Here is a 23,615-nt window from a genome sequence, read left to right as displayed (position 1 = left end):
AAACACACTCATAACCATAGTCCCCCCTCACACACACTTATAACCATAGCCCCCCCCCCAACTCTTCTACCATCCACACACACACTCATAGCTCCCCCCCCCCCTCCTCATGCCCACACACACACTCATAGCCCCCCCCCCCTCCTCATGCCATCACACACTCTCCCTCTCTCTTTCTGTCTTTTCTACGCCCAGGTACGCTATGTCAGATCTCAGACCTTTTCTGATTGGCCATATGAGGTGAGAACACAGGAAATGGAGAGATTAAAAGATGAGGCTCACAAAGCTCAGAGTCAGTCAGTCAGTCAGTCAACATCAGCACAGCATGGAGATTCCTTCAGCATTTCAGCTGCTCGGTGAGTGACATTTCTGTGTGTGTGTGTGTGTGTGTGTATGTTTCCCTTCCAAAGACATTATTGTAAACATGAGTAACTTCAGTGTTATGATCAAAGATAAGCCTTGTTTCTCTGAGCAGTTGGCTTCTGTCTCATTGGTCTTCTGTTCACCCTCTGTACTGTGTGTGTGTGTGTGTGAACAAAATATGCTCCTCACCTCCTTTGTGCAGAGCCTGTTGTTCTGTAGAGTTGACTGTTGTATCCGTATTGTAATGAGTGTGTCTGGATAGTGTGTCGGGGCGGTGGTAGTGTAGTATGCAGTTGCCTGAAGGTTGTCGGTTCAATTCCCGGTTTCCACCGTTGTGCCCTTGAGCAAGGCACTTAACCCCAAGTTGCTCCGGGGACAGTGTGATCCCTTGTAATATAGCTGACATATGTAAGTCACTTTGGTCAAGAAGTGTCTGCTAAATGTAATGTAATGTAATGTAATGTAATGTAATGTAATGGATATAGGGTGAGACTGTTGCAAATCATCCAAAATATTTGATGTGCCAGAATAGGGCAGTGTGTTTGGTCTCTGGTCAGAACGTGGCAGGAGAGTGTTCAGGCTGGTCAGAATGTGGCAGCAGAGTGTTTGTTATCTGGTCAGAATGTGGCAGCAGAGTGTTTAGGCTGGTCAGGCTGGTCAGAATGTGGCAGCAGAGTGTTCAGGCTGGTCAGAATGTGGCAGCAGAGTGTTTGGTCTCTGGTCAGAATGTGGCAGCAGAGTGTTCAGGCTGGTCAGAATGTGGCAGCAGAGTGTTTGGTCAGATGGGTCAGAAAGGACTCATGTACCTCCTCTGCTCCTCTCCACTCATTGGCTCCCTGTAGCTGCTAGAGTTCAATTGAAATGTTCTACAATAAGGAGAATGTGTCTGATATTGCCCAAGTTTGTGAGGAATGCCAGGTCTTGCACTGCGATGTAGTGGTCACGGTCAAATCAGACCGTTTGGGTGGGTTTTACATGAAGTCTGTGCCCCCTACTGCTTAATGGGGGAAATGGGTGACCAATATAAAGTCCTTGTGTCCTCTCTCCTCTCCACTGATTGGCTGAGCAGCTAGAGGTCAATTGAAATTATACACTCTCTACAGGACAGCACTTGGATTAGCACTTTAAAGCTACAATGTGTATTTCTTTGGTTAATTCTTGGGGGGAATTCTCCCACCTAGCGGTGAGATGACATATTGCAACAGAATCCAGGCCTTACTATATAGTATAGTATAGAGTCTTTATTGTCCTATAAGGGACTGTACGATATTTAGCGGGGGGGGAGGGCCGGTCGCCAGACGATCGGGTTAAAAATGTTCTGCCGGCCCTCCCCCCTGGTCAATTTTTTTTTTCCAGGGGCCTCCCCCCAGCTCAAAAAAATTCTCCTAGGCCCTCCCCCCTACATGAATCAAATAAAACTGGTCGAAAAATGACTTTTACAAGGTTAAAACGGCCAGCAAATGTCATAAGCACACATACACACACGGGGCTACAAACCAGTGTTGCGCGGGTTTGGTCACAATCGGCCCGCGGTCGCCCGATATTTTAATCAACCCGACCGCAACTCGGACCGCGAATATTAATTAGGACAAAATACCCGACCCGCGATCCGACCGGCTTATTTACAAAATGTGTGCTTTTGGTTATAGCCTGCATGCAGTAGTCCATTTCTGTAAAACAAACGAATTTATTTGCGAAACTGTATGCAGTAGAACTACCCAAGGCATAGGACATGTTTGCGCAGGAGAGAGAATACGAATAAGAGTGCACGCACGCACGCAACCACCAAGGATTAGAACACTAGGATAAGATTTGGCCATGGACATTCTTTCGAAAATAGAAATGGGGATGCAAGGTAGGCAAGAACTGGTTTAAAATGCTGAATGAAGCACAAAGCTTTACTAAAGCACATCCACTGTTTAAAGTCACAAACACAACGAACTAAGGTAACTTTTATGCATGCGCGAACCTATACATAGCAGTAGATATGGCTGAGTAGTCTGTGCCATAAGATTTATTACTGTAGGCTGCCCGTTTGGCTGTCATACTTTTAAATGGCAAAAAGTAGGCCTACATAGACCATAACTTGTACTACTGTCATCTTCTTTAAGAACTTTTCCCAATATTTCCTATAGCCTATATCGCTTTTCCTGAAGGGGTGTCTTTATTATTTTAACTGCGTCTTCAGCTTCTTTACTGTTGACTTACTGTATCGATGCTTTACTGTATTGATGCTAGCCTTCTCGTGATATTTTAAGTAGGCCTATTTGTAGAAAATATAAATTTAATTAATTTTAACTGACCCGCCCGCAAATGACCCGAATATCATTAACATATTTTGTTTATGACTCATAACCGCTGGTGACCTGCAAGCTTACGAGGGGAGTTGTGGCAGATTCAGGTAGAGTTGCGACTTTTTGGACTCACCCACTCTGTCAAAGAGATGTGAATCATGTTTTGGCCTACAAACCTTTTAAAATATCGAAAAAACGGATCATTGATCAGTGGGAAAAAAATATCATGGATCAGGAAAAAATAATTTTCCTCGGCCCTCCCCCCAGGCCAAAAAAATTCTCCTGGGCCTTCCCCTAAGGCTTAAAAAATTATCTTAGGCCCCCCCTGACGACCGGCCCTCCCCCCCCGGTAAATATCGTACAGTCCCTAAGGATATTCTTTTTCACACACATCATTATTACATTCCATGCAGGATATACACAGCCTCATACATATAACATAACACCCCCCTACCCCCCTACCCCCCTCCCCCCAGTTTCCCTCCCTCCTCAACACAGGTGGACAGTGCAGACAACATAAAACACAGGGATGCATGATTGTCCTTCATGCAAGATGAATAATGTTGTTATGGATTTGTTATTTTGGCTTAATTTAAGCGAGCAACTTTGTAAACGAAGTGTAAAGGTACCAAATTATCAGTGCTAACATTATTCGACAACTGTACTGTACAAGAGGTGTAGTTCAAGACAACGCTAACGTGGTCTTCTATCTCCGTACAAGATCATCAGGTGATTCAACATTAGGGGTTTCCCGGCAGCCGGGAGCACAACTCTGTCTTTCAGAGCTAGAAGTTTAGGTATGTCCCTCCTTGGCGATGTATTCTGATGGAGGCCGAAACATGGATGCCGCTATACGGGCGACTCTCCCACCTGTATTCTAAATGGCAGATTCTACACTTAAAAATACTATTTTTGGGTGGAAGTACAGTTATTACACATGAATAAGGACATATTTTTTAAAGGAAAAATATTTTTTCCTTCAAAAATTACACAATGTAACTTTAAGTTTGCTCTTTCAGATGCACATGTACAGTAGGCCTATTTCCCGTCTTGACCACTCTGTGCCCTTGACGTGCAACATTCCACAATGACATTGCAAAGCTGACATAAACACAATACAGGGATACCCACCCCACCCAACCCCCATCACTGGTCTTTTTGACTATCCAAAAGCAACAGTGGAGACTTTCATGTGTGGCACCTCGACAGTGATATACCATAACTGTAATCAGATATAATATATAACATAAGAATCGCTAATATTACTTACAGGTAGCATAAACCACAATGTGCAGTTTATGCTGTGTGTGCTGTCATTGCCAATGTGTGCCTGGAACGCCAAGTATTGCACTGTAATGTTGTCGCAGAGAGGAGCACATATTTAATATTTATTATTCATTATTTATTTATAATAATTATTCATTTGTTATTAAATGGGTCAGTGACATATAAGGGTTGGTAAGATGATCAATTCAAAAATATGTTTAAAACTTTAAAACAAAACATGCATGAGGTTTGTTAAAGTGTATACTTAGTGTTTCTGTTGTATTCATATTATTTAATATGACGTTTATACTATTTTATTAGCAAAAGATAGAACTGACAGCCTGTAAATTGTCAAATGGTGTAACCACATAAAATGACAAATATCTAATATTTCACACCTCCTAGAGTTCATGCAAATGTTTTCATGAAATTAGTAGTTTATTTAGTAACATCCTATGAGAATATGTTTTTTTTTACATTTATTTCTAAATTTAAATTATATAAGGTTTTCATTGTACTGAGCAAGACTATATGCTGTAAACATCTTGTTTTATGTCTATTCTTTGACCATTTGAGTAAAAATGGTTTAAACAGCCATTATTACAGTGTAGTAGGGTATTAAATCATTATCCATATTAACTTTTTTGTACAATATTAGTCTTTTAGACAAAATACTGGTTACACCAATTCACATAAATCGGTTACACCAACTCACCATAAAACGTCTATAGCAATAGGACAAGAAATTGACACAGAAAATAGGCATCAAAGTAAACTGAATTTGATATTTTAATATATCATTCATCATACTCCATATCAAAAAATAATTTCATAACATCAATGAAGAAACAGGATTAACTTGTGTTCCATTTAACGTCAGTTCAGTTCTCATACGAATTCAGTCTATATCCATTGTTTTCAAAGAGAATGAGATAAAGGGCCCTATTTTCGCAAAACCCGGCAAAAGCGTATTATTATCCCGACGCAAAACCTTTTTCCTATCTCACTTCACTTTTATTAAACAATGTGCCTAGGGGTGTGCCAATTATCCACATAAGGTGTGGTCTGGCACATGATCTAAAAACCGCTATCTTACACCATCTAAAAAGCATTACGCTACTGGCAAAGAAAAACCTGGTCTATAGCGAAAGGCGCATATGAAGCACAGCTGAAGACACACTGTCACGAGATGTAAGCAAGCAGTGGTTTTTTATTCATTCGAACATTATTGGGGTAAGTGTTCCTTTCTTCAGGCTACAGTATATTTTCGATGGTAACCTATACTGTGTATAACTGTTTTGTTGTTGATTATGACCACGGTGAAGTTAGTTTCACTTTACCTATGAGTTCAAATAATAGACGAGTGCAGATGCGTGTAGCCTATACTCTGCTAGGTTTTAGTAAAGCATAGTTTAGTGGGATACCTGTTCCATACGGTCTTGCGTGCAAGCAGATTCCTTTAAATGCGCCGCTGACTATCAAAATACCGATGTGCTGTTTGAAGTTGCGCTGCTTGCTGTTAAAGGGAATTACAGATTCATTCTCATTGGTTTAAAGGATGTCACGCACAAAACACACCCATGACTGATTAAGAAACATAAGCGCCGCCTTGAGAAACATAAGAGCCGTTTGATAACAAAACCACCCTGAATGTGGACTGGACAAACCCCTGAATGTATTAACGCTATCTGCTAGTGACCATGCATTTTAGATTGCTACAATAGGCCCAAAGTGTGTGTGTGAGAGACAATAACCGTTAACGAGTGTGTATGATCCTTTCTTAACAACCAACCAACAGCAGGATATGCGTTCACATGCGCTCTGTGGCGAGACACGTTTTCCTTGCTTGTAAGTGGCATCTATTGGGGGACAAGAAGTATACTTTATTTATAATACATGTATTTATATGATGTATTTATAATTTAAACATACTATTTACATACATCATAAAAAAATATTAAATTGAATTATGAGAAGTTTAAATTTAAAATATACATGTATGTACATGTATACATGAAATGTCAAAAATCGCTTAAATTACAATCTAATTAAACCATTTTAAAGCTACTGTTCATGCTAAACAGTTAGTCACTATTTAACTTATAAAACTAATATAATTGGCACCTAAAATTACATACACTTGGCCCTGAATCTGTTCAAATTGGCCTCAAACAGAAAGGAGTCAAATGGTGTAACCGGTTACACCATTTGACATTTCTATTTAAAAGCAACATTTGCAGGCATTATTATGGACAATTATGTACACAATTGACCTTTATGTGAATATTCAAACACAGTTTTTACATTAAATTCAATATTTTATGATAATTATGATTTATCAATATTTTCAGGAGGTCATACCATTTGACATGTAACCTAAGCTTGCCTGACCATGGCATAAAACACTATTATGCTACTTTTTAAGATAGTTACTAACCTTGACTCATAGCAGGGATCTTCAAGGGTTCTTCTTTGTGACAGAATTTCCTGTCACATGATCCTTTTACAAAATGGCTCCTTAAATGTTGGTTACACCACTTGACATTTCAAGTGGTTAATCTGACAGACATGATTCCCCATATTAATTAAAATATTCAGAACAATGGGGTTTCATTACTTGTATTAAATATATAAAAGTTCTTGTGCAAGATCATGCCAGATTATTTTAGAAGAGATTTTGGAGAGAATTTCACATTTTTTTCAGCAAGTGTAATTATTTGGTTCATGTTTTTGTGGTTACACCGTATTGACATTTTTACCCAAATTCAGTTAATTCCAGGCGCGTAGCAAGCGTGGGGGATGTGGGTGTTATAACGTATGCACTTTTGCTGGAACACGATTCTATCCCCCACACTTTTTGTCAGATTAAAATGAAAGTAAAATATGGAAATAAACGCTCCCGTAAAGAGTTGGAACCGTATCTACCATAACGCACACACAGAGAGACACATAGGTCTGTTGATTTGATTGAACGGTCATCCAGCCAATCACATCAAGTTAGCCAGTGAAGAACCAGAGCCGCTCTGATCAAATTCAAAGTGTGCGTCTTTCAAGGCTGCGTGCTGCTCCTTGGGTCTGCATTATAACGTCTGCAGTGAACAGATTTCAGGTAGAATTGAAATGATAATTGTTACCGCATTATGCTAATTTAGTAAACCAAAATTCACTGTCTGACTGACAGTTTTTGTCACAATGTAGAAATGCAGGGAGTCAAAGTGAAAGCGGGGGTGCGTGTTATCAACTAGATTATACATAGCCCAGTCAGCAAACATACGTCTCCAAGACCTTGGAAAAGATCTGAACAGCTTAATTACATTGCGTTCCATTTAGAACGTCTTATTTAATCTGATCTTACAAATGTCGGTGGCATTTCACTGTCAATTTGTCGTAGTGCTACATCTACTGGAGATCTTAATGTCTTAAATACAATCACGTTCCATTTAGAACATCTTATTTTCATCTTACAAACAGCGGGGTCAAGACACATTTGAGTTCTACATCTGAGAACTAAGATTTCCATCATGTAGAACTCAAATAGAACGCTTATGAGCGCTCATGCAATGTGTGCGTCCCTGCAGCAAGTGAAACTGGAGGTAACGTGGGCTAGAAGCAACAATAGTTTAAACAACAACGTGGCTTCCTGTAACTTTCAATGGAAAAAGCATAGAAACTGCTAATCATAATCTTTAAATTGACATTAATTAAGCTGGCTATATGCAACACAATTTATTTATATTCCCTTTGCATGTTTGGGTAGACTTCAAACGTTTTTGAATTTGAGCTTACAGTTCTATCACTATTCTGTGTCCTTTACATTTATTTAATAGGTATTAGTGATACCTCGAAATTAGGCTGCTGTCTGTTAGGCAATTTATTGTAGCTTGCTAACCCATATGTACAAAACATAATTTCTGAAATGATTTCTTGATTTATAACATGAGATATGTCTCCATGTAGGGTAGTGTCAAATAGTGAAGTGATAGCAGGTAGATCATGTAGGCCTACATGTCACATGAGCCACACATATGAGAGGCGCTGCTTCTTCTGTCCCTCCCAAACTGCATTAAAAAGGTGTGTTCAGAATTTCACATTTTCTTCGGGGGAGAAACTCCCGGACACCAATATAATCCGCACCCCTCTCAGAAAATACTTACAACGTCCCTGAGTTATTTATAATTTGGCCAGATTGTTTCATTTTCCTATCCCACAACCCCCACACTTTTAAAAAGCTTGATACGCCTCTGGTTAATTCTCTCTCAAAATTGAATAAATCCAAAACTTTAAGATTAGGGTTTGATGAAAATTATGTTTGAACATTTTTAACAATTTTAAATGTATCTAACCCATATTTCCCCCAAAAAATGAGCGTCACGTCATTGACCCAAATAATGTTGTGCCCCCTTACTCATAAATGGACACCATGAAATGTTCATGAAATTTGTTTTGTATAGGCTAATGTAACAAAAAACTAAATGTTATTTTTTTCATTTCTATGTTTGATGCAGTGCTCATCGGACTTCTTCAGTATAGCTACACAACAAGTATGTATTCCCTTCTTTGTTTATTTGTGAGTGTGAAACTCTGTTCTGTTACTGTGCTTGATAACCCCAATGAAATAAAGTATCTATCTATCTATCTATCTGAAATGCTGGCTCTTCTGTTGGTGTTTTTTGCCCCTAAAAGCTGCTCTGTTGGTGATTTTGTTTCTGATTGTAAATAATCTTGGAAAATAATCTTGGAAAGATTATTTTAGAAGATATGCTGAGTCTGATTATGTCAATTGATACTGCACATGTTCTGTATTTTATGTGGGAAACAGCTGTGATAAATCGGAGTCGGAGAAAGCAAGCATGCTGGTGAACAGTAACGCTAGTAATCAGATTAAAGGCACACTATGCAGGTTTTTTAGCTTAATATGCAAGTTTTTTAGCTTAATTTACCTTCATTTAACAGCTTCAGAGTCATTGGAATGGTTATATTACTTTTTTCGGGTTGAATGGTGGCCGTGTCGCTTCCCCCTAGTGCCTGTGAGCGGAAACACCACCCTGGCGGGCCGACGGCCTCAGTGTCAGGAAGAATAGCGAGTGTAACGAATTGCTTTACTGCATTCAAATACACATACACGCCAGGCACCGGCTAGAAAATGGTAGCGATGGAGTTTCTCAGACATTCGTCATGACAGAGCCAGCGAAAAAGAAGCAAAAACCGAGAAAACAGTAAGGAAATTGCCAATACTGCATAATAGAAACTACTGCCCATTAGAAACGTTTAATGAGGAGACACAGCACTCAAAGAATCTCCTATAGAAATGTATGGCGTTAGTTTGTAACGCAAAGATGACAGTCGTCTACACATATTCCGCCCCTTTCGCCACCAAAAGTTGACATGTGAATACATTGTGCCAATCATGTGGTATATTGTGAATACATTGTGCCAATCATGTGATCTCACAGCTGGAGCGAGTATGGTGTCGTGAAGCCTTGCGCACACACAGCTCTGCCCGATATAGGACTTTGCTTAAAGTAGGGGAGAGCCAGGACAGTTCAAACATATTTAACCTACATCTGTCCTCTGCCAAACACAGCTCTGAACCAAACTGTTGAGAAATTATTTCAGCAAAAGTGGGACATGTGTAATGTTTTATCCGCCCTGTCATTGAGTTCAAACATACAGTTTACGCCATATCAACTTCCCTCAATTTCAATATTTTTCAACACATTATGATTGGTTCTTCCAAAAGGTTTTATTTTAGATAGATTGCTGCTGGGCTAAATGTCTTAAGCCACCCTTACACCAGAAGACTTTGACAAGATTTGGGTAAGATTCTTGAAAGATTGTAGTCTTTTGAGGCAAAACGTGCATAGGGGCATTAATTAAAAGACTCTTTCAGAAATCTTGTCAAAGTCTTCTGATGTATGGGTATTAGTGAATGTCTGTCAGTATCTCATTTTGCATGGAATTGCAGAGCTTGAACAGTGTACCCATTTATATCATGTTTCTACCGTGCAAAATGTTATTTCACTATGTTTATTCATGGGTTTGGCCACTGCACATCCAAATAAGTGCCCTTAAAGGAATTATCCGGAGTAAAATGCACTTTTACTGATGATTGGGGGTACATACGTTGAGTTGACATCAAAATTATGTCATTCGGATGTGTTTTGAGAAAGTTCGATTGTACCGTTTTCAGTCACAACTCGTAGCCTGGAAGTGAGCGGGGCATTTCAATTGCGCCGCTACAAAACGCTATTTTTATACCTCTTCTACAGTTCCAAACAACATAACACTTACGTGGTAGTGAGTAGAGGGTCCCTAAAGCCAAACCGAAGTATCCCGAGGTCTTTATGTGGTCGAATAGAGAGTCCAGAATGAATTTCATCAAGCCAGTACCTTTCCGGAAATGTTGCCATCTTTGCCGCCACCTTCAGGGGAAAGTCCGTAGGAGTCTTATTGCTGAGTGTGTTGTAACACGCTCTGGAAATTCACAATTTCGTCGCCGTTTAAAAAAAAAAAAAAAACATAGTCCAGTATTTCTTTCGAAAATTTAAATGAAGTTGTATGGGCTGGACTATGTTTTTTTTTTTTTTAAACGCCGACGAAATTGTGAATTTCCAGAGCGTGTTACACAGCAATAAGACTCCGTAAATCGATCTAAAGTGCATTTTACTCCGGATAATTCCTTTAAAGACCCACAGCCCAGCAGTCTCCATACGAAAACTTGATCCCCTAACTAACATCTTTCTTAAACTGTTTTTCCATGTCGCACCACCTTAAATTATAGCATAAACAGAGATCAGAGATCAAGGACAGGGCAAATGAAACTGAAATGACTGAGAAGTTTAACTACAGTAGCTTTAACATTAGGCAGTTGTATTGGTCTATAATATAGGCCTACATTCAGGCCAACTGCAACAGAAAGTGACGTCATGTCAAGTGATGTCAAGTGAACATGCCAATGCACAAGGCTGTTCACCATCCATTTGGGCCTAGACTGGAGCAGATTTGCATTCTGCATGCCGTTCATTCTCGTTAATAAATTCTCTGACGGTAGGCTAGTATATTTTTGTATATTTTGCTTACACAGGCAGTGCAGATTTTACGTAGACCTAGGTCACTAAGAGTTCCTATGCAAAGGGAAAAGACCCTGCCCTGAGGTAGAAGCTGAACGACTTATAGGAACTGCGGTTAGAGTAACTTAATAATCTCCAAATCCGTCCTGTCCGACCTTCTGAAAAAAGGGTTATAGGAACGTTATGTAGCAAAAACTGTAAGGCCTAGGAATGTGAAACTTGATAATGTCGATCTCTACTCAGACCCCAAACCATGAGGTACTGCACTGATGGGTGGTGCTAACCATGAGGTACTGCACTGATAGGTGGCGCTATAATAACTCTACTCAGACCCCAAACCATAAGGTACTGCACTGATGGGTGGTGCTAACCATGAGGTACTGCACTGATGGGTGGCCCTGTAATAATCATCTCTACTCAGACCAGAAACCATGAGGTACTGCACTGATAGGTGGTGCTATAATAATCAATTTGAAAAAAAGCTCATACTTCAAGTACTGTAAGTGTCTATTCCCAAAATTAATGTTATTTTGATATTTGCATCTATTTGCCCCTTTGTCTAATTGAACTTCTACTCTAGAAAAATCTCAACTTTTATCACAATTTCACAATAATTGAAAGTGAAAGTAAAGTGAACTCGTTGAAGGCTGTCAAAGGCTGTTAATCCAGTCTCCCAAAATTCGGTGTACATCATCTATAGACAACGCTGATAAATAACTATCAAAATAATCTTTCATTTGTTAAACCATATTTTCAAAAAACACTCATTACAAACATTACAAGAAAGTGTACAGCCCAGTAATAACAGGTAAATGTAGAGCCCAGTAATAACAGCAGTTAATGTAGAGCCCAGTAATAACAGCAGTTAATGTATAGCCCAGTAATAACAGCAGTTAATGTATAGCCCAGTAAGTAAGGAATAATGGCCGCCGAGGTGTCCTATATGTGTATAAAATGTGTATATAAAGCCTAGTCAGCAGTAACTGGTGAAATCTCAACATAATGTAATAACACTGTAGTGGTCTTTACTGTTTATTGTTTGTCATCTGACTGACTCTCTGTACTCTGTAGGTTGTGGCCCTCCCCCTCAGGTGGAGCACACCAAGCCCATAGAACAGACCGTGTTTCCAGTGAACCACACGATGCGTTACGAGTGTGAACATGGTTTTAAGAGGAAAGCGGGAACATCAAGCCTGATCAAATGCAAAACAACAGGCTGGGAATCCAAACTAAATCTGACTTGTATCGGTAAGACACTGATCTGTAGGCACCACAGTGGAGACTGATAAAGTTTAATGTTGTTGTACTGTTATGTGCTAGTGGACATTGTCATCAAATGGCGTATAAGCCTGACATCATCACATGGCGTATAATGACGTTAGCGTATAAGCCTGATATCATCAAATGGCGTATAAGCCTGACATCACATGGCGTATAATGACGTTAGCGTATAAGCCTGATATCATCAAATGGCGTATAATGACGTTAGCGTATGAGTCATTTAGCGTGTCATACAACACATTTTTCACGTTTCACTTCTCAATATGTTTACATTATTGTGCATTGTCTCAAAGAATCCAGAAATGGAAGGTACCAAGCAGAGACGGAGTAAAACGAAGATTCCAAATCGGGGAAAGGAGGTGAGATGAGTGGCTTTGCCCACATCAATTTCATATTATGATGTGTATATTTGCAAATCTGATTTGATTAGAAAAAAATAGAACGCCATATATTACCCTGCACCATATTTTTGGTGCCTCATGTGGTTTATTCACACTTTTCTGGCTTACTATTGCCTAAACATGGCTATCTTCTGTGATTGCCGCTAGCATAATCATTTTGCTAGCAATTGAGCAAAGCATTCTAAAGTTGATTTAACATTAAATATTATGCCAATGGGCAAGACTGTCAATTCAGAGCACATAACTTGTAATTGATCTAAAGTAGGCTACATGTACATGTATCTGTAAAAACGCTGTTGTCAGTGTAAATTAGCATCGTCATATGTGGGGGCATATTAGGGGGCAGCCGTGGTCTACTGGTTAGTGCTTCGGACCAGTAGGCACGGCTGAAGTGCCCTTGAGCAAGGCACCTAACCCCTCACTGCTCCCCGAGCGCCGCTGTTGTTGCAGACAGCTCACTGCGCTGGGATTATTGTGTGCTTCACCTCACTGTGTGTTCACTGTTTGCTGAGTGTTTCACTAATTCACGGATTGGGATAAATGCAGACACCAAATTTCCCTCACGGGATCAAAAGAGTATATATACTTACTTATTTTTATATGTATTGTAAGAGTACAGCTAACTGACACTGGGGGTCAGGGGCGGAGTGGCAATCAGGACGATCGGGAGTTTTCCCGGTGGGCCGGCCGAGGTGATTTACACTTTAAAGTTATTTTAAGTCCAACCAACATTTATACCACTCGCTCACTGTCTATATGTTATTCATGGTTACCCTGCACACTCATCTCTCCCATGCTGATTTATGTGAAGACTAGCCTTAACAAATAAAAAAAACACAAATAAAAAAAAATGACAATTTAATTAGTTTGTTCTTAAATTAACGCAGGCCTAGGCTAGAATGGAGCAAAGCCTCCTGGGAATGGGGAATGAGTTTCTGGTTTATCCAACCGATTGCAGGTCGAGTCTATTTACAGAAATGTAGGGGGATAAATGAGCGGCCCCTTGTCTAATGGCATGACCCTACAAGCGATAAAGTTCGAGGAAAACTGTTACTGTCTAGGAAAACTACAGGATTTTTGACAGTTGACGGATTTGCGTGGTTGCTTGTTGGCTGTTTTACACATGGATGGAAGGCAGAGAGAAAGGTTAGGAGCTGAAGCATTGACGTTATTGCTAGGCAGAAACTAGCACAAGCTAGTCTTATGTTGATATGTAGTCTATAGCCTAGCCTATGACTAATTAATGGGCCACTCAGGCTGATAAGTAGTTTGTGGAACTCGTTGGAACTGTCTATATTGTAACGTGCATGCGGGTGGTCAAGCCGATGTGTTCTGTGTTAATGTTCCCAGGGTGCAGTGTGGTTATTAACTGTGGTTATATATGTGTTATGCTTAGTATACAGTGTGTGTTCATCTATCAGAGGTGCGGGTTATGAATAACGTTTAACCTTTACAGGCCTACTGTAATCTACCTATTGAAAGTGCCTGGTTTTTCAATTATTTAATTACATGTGTTATTACAGTAGGTTGACATTGTCTGTGGCTAGGCCTTTTTTAAATTTATACAGGCAACTATTGGAGTGCTATGATACCCAGATACATGTATGTCCTTGCATGATGCTTGAAATTTCCATCCACCCACAAAGCTGTTTTTATACTGCACTTAAATATCTAGTTCCTTACACATTTATTGAAAGTGCCTGGTTTGTGGTTGATAGGCTTTTTGTATTGCATTAGCACTACAGTTCCTTCAGTTGGGAGGGGAAGGGGGGCCGGTGCCGTCAGAATTTTCCCGGTGGATTTTAGTGCCCCACTCCGCCCCTGCTGGGGGTTATCAGACAGGTTTGTGTAATCAAATTTAATCTGCAGATGAATGTGATACAATAGATTTAATAGCTAAAGCGCATCTTATGGTTTAAATTAGGTATAAAACAATTGTAAGCGACTCTTAGAGTTCTCCAGATATTAGACTGCGCCACTCACCTACTGTCTGGCTCCACTCGTCTACTGTCTCCTACTGTATATTGTCCCACACCACTCACCTACTGTCTTGTGCCACTTGCCAAACGTTCCTTGGGGTTAGGTTTACAGTTACGGTTGGCAGAGTTGGCAGATAGAATGGGATAGTAGGCAAGTGGCACGAGTCATGAGACAGTGACATGGGACAGTGAGTGAGTAGTACAGGACAGTGGTGCAGGACAGTGACATGGGACAGTGAGTGAGTAGTACAGGACAGTGACATGGGACAGTGAGTGAGTAGTACAGGACAGTGGTGCAGGACAGTGACATGGGACAGTGAGTGAGTAGTACAGGATAGTGGTGCGGGACAGTGAGTGAGTAGTACAGGACAGTGAGTGAGTAGTACAGGACAGTGGTGCAGGACAGTGACATGGGAGAGTGAGTGAGTAGTACAGGATAGTGGTGCGGGACAGTGAGTGAGTAGTACAGGACAGTGGTGCGGGACAGTGAGTGAGTAGTACAGGATAGTGACATGGGACAGTGAGTGAGTAGTACAGGATAGTGACATGGGACAGTGAGTGAGTAGTACAGGACAGTGGTGCAGGACAGTGACATGGGACAGTGAGTGAGTAGTACAGGACAGTGAGTGAGTAGTACAGGACAGTGAGTGAGTAGTACAGGACAGTGGTGCAGGACAGTGACATGGGAGAGTGAGTGAGTAGTACAGGATAGTGGTGCGGGACAGTGAGTGAGTAGTACAGGATAGTGGTGCGGGACAGTGAGTGAGTAGTACAGGATAGTGGTGCAGGACAGTGACATGGGACAGTGAGTGAGTAGTACAGGACAGTGACATGGGACAGTGAGTGAGTAGTACAGGACAGTGAGTGAGTAGTACAGGACAGTTGGCAAGTGGCACAAGACAGTAGCTGAGTGCAGCGAGACAATAGACAAGTGCAACGTGACAGTGGCGTAGGACAGTAGGCGAGTGTCACGTGACAGTGGCGTAGGACAGTAGGCGAGTGTCACAGGACAGTGGCATAGGACAGTAGGCGAGTGTCACAGGACAGTGGCACAGGACAGTAGGCGAGTGTCACGGGACAGTGGCGCAGGACAGTAGGCGAGTGTCACGGTGGCGCAGGACAGTAGGCGAGTGTCACGGTGGCGCAGGACAGTAGGCGAGTGTCACGAGACAGCATACGAGTCAGTTCCTTACGAGACAGCACTGTGCGTGTACTGTATAACTCAAATAGTGTGAGAAAACAGTATTAGCCTTGTGTTTGTACATGCAGTCACATATCTTGATGGACTTTTATAGACTTCACCCGAAAGACAGAGGTAAACAGAGATAGATCGCTGGCTGCACAAACACATGGCTAATACTGTTTTCTCACACTTTTTTACCCCTTTCTTACACACCGCGAAATACACTGATTAACTGGGAATTTGGCCATGTGATGTGGGATTGCCATGTGTGATAATGCACTGGATAAAGAGGATAAAAAGCACACACATCCAAGTCTGATCCTGGGTGCTGGACAAAAAAATTACGATGAGAAAGAGAGGAAAAAGTCTGCAACACCAGTATATGCTCCCAATAGTTATGTTTTTATTACCGTAACCGTTTTATTACGGTAATAAAAACATAACTATTGGGAGCATATACTGGTGTTGCGGACTTTTTCCTCTCTTTCTGATAATGCACTGGACTCACTAAAGTTGACATGAGGTTTTTGAGTTACACATACAGTAGGCAACAGTGTCTCGTAAGTAACCAAGTAGTGTTGCATAGCTCCTGTAGCCATTTTCTTACTATGTTAAGAGGTCAAAAGAGCGGTTTAAAAAGGCTAGCTTAGGCTAGCTTTGTAGCTTTGCCGGGATCAAATTTTCACGGGTTCCTCGCTTTTTTAAACACTCGGTGACCCTAGGAAAACAGACCTAGGTGTTAAAAAAATGTGCAGAATTGTCCTTTAACAACCGGATTGCCAAATCTCATCTACACTTTAATTTCTGTTTTCAGTGACATCTGCATAAGACTGCCCAATGCAACAACCCTGGCAGGCCTTCCTTGTCTCCCCCTGGTGGTGGCTGTGCGCCTGTATGTTCACAGTGTCTTCCTGTGTGGCACAGGTGACCCAACCAGGTGTGTCTGATTGGCCAGGGATTGATGGGGCTATGAAAGGCCCATTCATTCCCTACTTGTTGCTGCTCTCCTCCTCCCGGGATTTTTTACCTATTTTTTTTGTTTGTTTTATATCCCTAGACTGACTTTGCACCACATGTTTGGTTGTCTATCATTACACTGACCTGCAGCACACTTTTGCATTCTTTATTCTTATTTATTATTATTATTATGAATATGCTTTAATAAATTGACTTTATTATTATTGAAATCTGCATGTGGTCTCCCCTTCATGTATCTAGAGAAGAGGTCTGTTCAGTCCCATTTGTGCGCCTGTTTCTTTAAAAATATAAGGCATCAAAAGTTGGCCTGTTGGACTTTTGGAATGACACGTTTTGTATAATAGTCATGCAAAAATATGTTTAATAGTTTTTTAATTTTCATACAAATACAGAAATACAGAAGATAGCAACAAAGGACAAATTATTGAAAAGATTTGATGTGTTTACAGCCAGGTGGGGTATGTGTGTAAAGGGAAGCTGAGGTAGGGGGTGGATTAGTGAACAGGTGGGGTACTGTATGTGTATAGCTGAGGTAGGGGGTGGATTAGTGAACAGGTGGGGTATGTGTATAGCTGAGGTAGGGGGTGGATTAGTGAACAGGTGGAGTATGTGTAAAGCTGAGGTAGGGGGTGGATTAGTGAACAGGCCTAGACCAGAGTCAAGAGGGTCCAGAAGCCTCCAAAACTCTGTGGCATGTAGGTGAGCATTGCCCTTTCACTGTGCAAGATGCACAAATCAGCACAGAACTGCACTCTAGTGCATTTGAAACATCTATACTGTTCTTACATCAGTATGTCTGTTCTACTCATGATACTGTTTAAATTGTCCCTTGGAGATAAATAAAGGGTTTGAATTGAATTGAATTGAAATGTCCACTGCTGAGTCCACTTCCGTGAGACACTCAGGAAGTCAAAAGCTAGCACACACACCCCCATCCTCATTAATGGGACCGAGGTGGAGCCTGTCATCAGCTTTAAGTTTCCTGGTGTCTGCATCTCCAAGAAGCTCTCTTGGACCCTCAACACCTGTACCCTGATCAAGAACCTCTTGGACCCTCAACACCTGTACCCTGATCAAGAACCTCTCTTGGACCCTCAACACCTGTACCCTGATCAAGAACCTTTTTGGACCCTCAACACCTGTACCCTGATCAAGAACCTCTTGGACCCTCAACACCTGTACCCTGATCATGAACCTCTTGGATCCTCAACACCAGTACCCTGATAAAGAAGGCTCACCAGCGTCTCTTCTTCCTGAGGAGACTAAAAAAGGTCCACCTGTCTCCTCAGATCCTGGTGAACTTCTACCGCTGCACCATTGAGAGCATTCCTCACCAACTGCGCCACAGTATGGTTTGGCAACTGGTCTTTCTCCGACCGAAAAGCACGGCAGAGGGTGGTGAAAACTGCCCAACGCATCACTGGTTCCTCACTCCCCTCCATCGAGGCCATCTGGCATGTGTGTATCCTCTGCATGCCTGGAACACCCACAATCCTGTGCACAATTATGAAAGATTTCAAATCTGTACCAAACAAGGCAGTTCACTACTGTATGTATAAACATTGTCTTATTGCCAATATGTAAAATAGCCTAAATAAAGTATGGGCTCAGGTCATTTTGACACCGTAGTCATGAAAAGAAGGCATTTAGGAAAGGTATTTAAAACTTTTCTAATGAGCACGACTGCAAACTAAATACTAGAAATGCAATTCCAAGGAATTACCAGTGCATGAAAATGCAAAAGTTGTGATGTAAAATATCATGTATAGTTAAAATAGATAATAAAGAGATGGTTACTACGGTGATGCTAGGATAGACATGGTGGTTGCATAGCTTAATGAAAAGAAGGCATTTAGGAAAGGTATTTAAAACTTTTCTAATGAGCACGACTGCAAACTAAATACTAGAAATGCAATTCCAAGGAATTACCAGTGCATGAAAATGTAAAAGTTGTGATGTAAAATATCATGTATAGTTAAAATAGATAATAAAGAGATGGTTACTACGGTGATGCTAGGATAGACATGGTGGTTGCATAGCTTAATAAAAGTTGATCGTTTAAAAGTAGACTGTTTAAAAGTTGAATGTAGATAGTTTAAAAGTTGTTGATAGACAGCTAGTTTAATAGATAGATGGTTTAATGATAGTTTACAAGTAGACCGTTTAAAAGTTGAATGTAGATAGTTTAAAAGTTGTTGATAGACTGAAAGTTCAATGAATGTTGATATTCAAATAGTTTAATGGCTGTGTATAGGTAGATTTTTGAAGATAACTGAAATTTGCAATGGCTCTAATGTTTGCTAGCAGTTATGCTAACAATTTTAACTATGCTAACAATGTTAACTATGTTAAACATGTTACTTAGCTAATGTTTTCTAGCAGTTTTGTTAAAAATGCTAACAATGTTAAGTATGTTAACCATGCTACTTAGCTAACCTAGCTAATGTTTTCTAGCAGTTTTGGTAAAAATGTTAATTATGTTAACAATGCTAACAATGTTAACCAATGCTACTTAGCTAACTTAGCTAATGTTTTCTAGCAGTTTTGCTAAAATGTTATCTATGCTAATATGCTAACTATGTTAACCATGCTACTTAGCTAACGTTTTCTAGCAGTTTTGCTAAAAATGTTAACTATGCTAACAATTGTAACCACGCTACTTAGCTAATGTTTTCTAGCAGTTTTGCTAAAAATGCCAAAAATGTTAACTATGCTAACCATGCTACTTAGCTAATGTTTTCTAGCAGTTTTGCTAAAAATGTTAACTATGTTAACATGTTAACTATGCTAACCATGCTACTTAGCTAATGTTTTCTAGCAGTTTTGCTAAAAATGTTAATAGCGCTAACTATGTTGACATGCTAACAATGCTAACTAGCTACAGTGGGTAGGAGTCATAGTTGATGAGAAGTGAAGTTACAATGGCTGAACAGTTAAAAAGTTCAGTAGTTTAAAGGGTTAAATTGTTTAACAGTGAATTATTGTAGTGAGGACTTTTCTTTTGAAACAGTTGTAGACAGAGGAAGCAGTTGAACAGGATGTGTAGTCTTAAGAGAATGCAAGGATTAAAGTTCTCCGTCGTACGACGGATTTCCGTTAATTTGATTTTAGAAATGTTATATTTGAGATCGATGCAGATCCGATGAGAAAAAAAATAGGGGGGGGGGGGGCTATCACCTTTTCTTTTAATTTTTTTAAGGCAACTACAAATATTAGGTCAGATGAATTAATGTGTGTGATGGTAAATGTTTAAAGACCTAATCAGGGGCGGACTGGGACCAAAAATCGGCCCTGGCATATTTGGCCAAAGCGGCCCTCAAATCGGTCGGGCACACCTAATTAAATACAAAATCTTTGCATTACCCTTAAATATATATATTTTCAACTGCACTGAAAGTGATGTAGGCCTCATTGGCTATCACTCTGACTGATCAGAGGTAGCCATGGAGCACATGATCTCCATTATTCAAGTAGGCTATACAAGCAATTATTAAAGAGTTTCTGCTTGAATTCAAAGTATCATTTCAAATTATTCAATAGGCTACATTTAAACTGTAAAATGCTCAACTGACAGCAGCACCAGTTACTGAAGCCTATGTGTAAGGAGCTAAATTTCTTGATTGTCGTAGACATTAATCACTGTAGGACAACTGAAATAAACAGGGCTGTTGCTGGAAATATTTTATTCCTGTAGGCTATACTACCTACCTACATTGCTGGTACATTTTGGAACAGTATAGCTATATTAACTAATTATCTTTAATGTCTTCCAGTAGCCTATCGTATAGGTCACTGTATATATAGCTTAGTTGGCTTGTTCATGAATATGACTTGATGTTTTGTAGGCTACATTTCCGTCAGTCTAGTCTTTTAGCCCATCTTTACCATGATAACCCTTCCAAGATAGAACCCTTTCGACGCTCTACTAGAGACCAACCACCACTCATGCCATCGATGTTGAATTTTGGGCGTCTGATGGAAACTGATCAATCTGACCAACAATTAATATCGATTTGCTCTATTTCCACTCTTTTGCTGTCCAAATCATTCATTTAACAATGCAAATCATTTGCAAATCATTCATTTAACATTTAAGTTGCGCTATTTGTTATTATAATCACAGCACGGCCTTACTACGTTGTCATTACCATATCATTACAATATCGCAATTAATAATCATCATAATCATCATCGTCAGCATGGCATGTCACACTTAGCCTACCTGCTCCACCACTGAGTTCTTATCATGTAGCCTCAACTAGGCTCCACCACCTGCTCACTGTCCCTCTGCTCTGTATGCTTTCTTACATCCTCGTTCGAACTCAACGAACTTCAACATGTTGCTGACATATGCTAGCCTACTTGCAATATTGTATTGGTGTTACTTTTGCACTATTTTCACTACCGGCACCCGCCGCAATTTCGTGTAGGCAACTTCGATTAACTTTTGATGCGCTCACAGAATCCTAGCTCTGAGCCAAAATGCGAGGGGTGGGGCCTGACGTGAGCTGTTATTGGATCAGTCGAGTGTCAATATGGAAATGTAACCAATGGGCCGCTGATTGTCCTTCCTTTGGGCCGATCGTTGGCCAAAATTATTTAATTATATAGTCTATTCTATCGGCCCAAAAGGTGCGTCGGCCCACCGGGAAAATGCCCGGTATGCCAGATGGCCAGTCCGCCCATGGACCTAATAGTGTTCTTGAGAACTTTCTGTGTCTCAATCAGTGACTGCTCAAGAAGATACGTCAGCCATGAGTTTTGCTTTGTTTATGTTGTAGCTACACGCTTGTCTCATGCACTGTAATTACACTTTTCTCTTTACGATTTTGCTTAATGGTTGCTGCTCTGTGGTTTATTTTGGCAGATTAATCAAACATGTTTAATTGAATTCATAGACGTGGGAGAATGGCAGTGGTGCATTTTAATCAAACATGTTTAATTGAATTCATAGACGTGGGAGAATGGCAGTAGCGTATTCATTGTTTTTCAAAAAGAAGCGGGCAGGAGGCATTACACACACCTGCAGCTTCCTGCACACTCCCTAGTCTGACTCCCATGCAGGCTGTCATTAGTCTCTCACTCCAAAGTCTCAGGGTCCCTCTCCCTTATACACACACACACACACACGCAGACACACAGTGGGGGTACAGGCAATACTAAATACCAAAATATCAAACATCCTTAAACCAATTTTTAAACCAATATGAATTCAAGTCTCAATGACTTCAACCACAACATGATGAGGGTTTTCTTAGAACTCTGAGTAACTACCATCTTCTGTTTTCTTGAAATTAGAACTTGAACTGCAACTGTAAGGGTCCTGTCGTGTTTTGTTTTCCCTGTTTAGTGTTTTCCTTCATGTCTGCTCCTCTTGTGTCTTCCTGTTTGCTTTGTTTACTTCCTGTGTCCTGTTCCATGTGCTCCTTTGTTTTGCCATGTGTTTCTGTTCCCTGTGCCTGTGTCTCCGCCCCTCACCTGATCCTTGTTAGTTTAATTATGGTTTCCAACTGTCTCTTGTTCCTTGTTCGACTGTGCTTTGTTAGCCCCTGTGTATTTAAACCCTCTGTCTCCCCTCAGTCCCCTGTCGGTCATTGATGTTGTTACGTGGTTTGCTTTACGATTCATCGCATTAAAAATTCCGGTTTTCCTCAAACTCGCCCTGCCTCGACTTGCCCTGCGCCTCGGTCCAGCTCTCTACAGCCGACGGTTACAGAATGACTGACCAAACTACCGATCAAGCAGGCAAGTGTTTGGTTTGCTATCCCCTCGCCATTAAGAGGTTCCCCAGTATTTTGAAAGACGGCTGGTCCTCTGGGGAAGGTTGGCATTGTTTATGTGGCCTGTAATCGTTTTTTCGGCTTTTAAAAATACTTTTGGAACTACTCAGCCCCTGTGTGCGATCTCCCCTTTCTTCACTTGGTCCTCTGGGGAGGAATGGCCGGGCCTCACTCCAGTCCTGGCTCCTCGCCTCCTCGCTCCGGTCCCGGCTCCTCGCCTCGCTCCTGTGCAGGCTCCCTGCAACTTCTGGTCCCTTCCTGTTCCTAACCTCCCTGTTCCCATGACTCCAGTCCCCGCTCCAACTCGAGTCCCCGGTCCAGTCCCGCATCAGATTCCTGCTCCATCTCCTGCTCCAGTCCCGAGTTCGACTCCGACTCCTGCTCCAGTCCCGAGTTAGACTCCGATTCTGGCTCCGACTCCAGCCCACATTCCGGCTCCGGCCCCAGGTCAAGCTCCAGATCCTGCTCTAACTCCAGCCCCGAGTCATACTCCTGCGCCGGCTCAAGCTCCAGTCCAGACTCCGGCTCCAGTCCAGACTCCGGCTCCAGCCATCCACGTCCGGTCGTCCACCCCAGGGGGTCAGGATTTGGAGGGTTAGCTTCAGCCAGTTAGCATGTCCTGATAGCACAGGGGCGTTGAATCCACGTTGAATCAACCTCCGCCGCTTCAAACAAACGTGGATTCAACGCCCCTTTGCTATCTGGGTGGCATTTGGCCGCCGACATCTTTGAAAACATGGTGTTACATGGTTGCAACTTCCGGCACCAGTTTGCACATGCTGATTGGTAGATGCTTCATTGACAGCTCATGCACGAGTTTCGAGTTGGGCACGAGCTCCGTCGCGTGTGCATGGTGGTAAACCATTTCTCTGCATTTCCTGGAAGACGATGAGCGACTTGTAGGCCTACCTGGATTACGCTCCGAACTTCAGACATACAGCCTAGTTTAATATTGTATGTGATTATTATGTGGGGACTAAACTAATACAAAGAAAATATTAGGGATGCACGATATATCGG

General features: G+C 41.2%; 1 protein-coding gene across 1 annotated transcript; it reads left to right on the top strand.

Moving 5' to 3' along the window:
• Positions 1-314: 314 nt before the first annotated feature.
• LOC143110124 (interleukin-15 receptor subunit alpha-like) lies at positions 315-16,938 on the top strand. Its single transcript, XM_076272962.1, has 5 exons — positions 315-356; positions 8,429-8,464; positions 12,065-12,241; positions 12,568-12,633; positions 16,652-16,938. Exons 1-4 carry the CDS (start codon positions 326-328, stop codon positions 12,603-12,605), a joined length of 282 nt encoding a protein of 93 aa, XP_076129077.1. The 5' UTR covers positions 315-325; the 3' UTR covers positions 12,606-12,633; positions 16,652-16,938.
• The last annotated feature ends 6,677 nt before the right edge of the window (positions 16,939-23,615 follow it).

This window comes from Alosa pseudoharengus, unplaced genomic scaffold (assembly GCF_046254945.1).
Source record: "Alosa pseudoharengus isolate Yale_2024_CS ecotype anadromous, Long Island Sound unplaced genomic scaffold, YU_APseudo_1.1 YU_APseudo_1.1_scf_7, whole genome shotgun sequence".
Classification (NCBI taxonomy): Eukaryota; Metazoa; Chordata; class Actinopteri; order Clupeiformes; family Clupeidae; genus Alosa; species Alosa pseudoharengus.
This window is presented reverse-complemented; position numbering and strand designations above follow the sequence as displayed.

Coding starts and splice junctions, on each gene's coding strand:
- LOC143110124 (XM_076272962.1), top strand. CDS start 326: ATGGAGATTCCTTCAGCATTTCAGCTGCTCG. Junction 357..8,428: donor TTCAGCATTTCAGCTGCTCG/GTGAGTGACATT, acceptor TGTTTGATGCAG/TGCTCATCGGACTTCTTCAG. Junction 12,242..12,567: donor ACTAAATCTGACTTGTATCG/GTAAGACACTGA, acceptor ATTGTCTCAAAG/AATCCAGAAATGGAAGGTAC.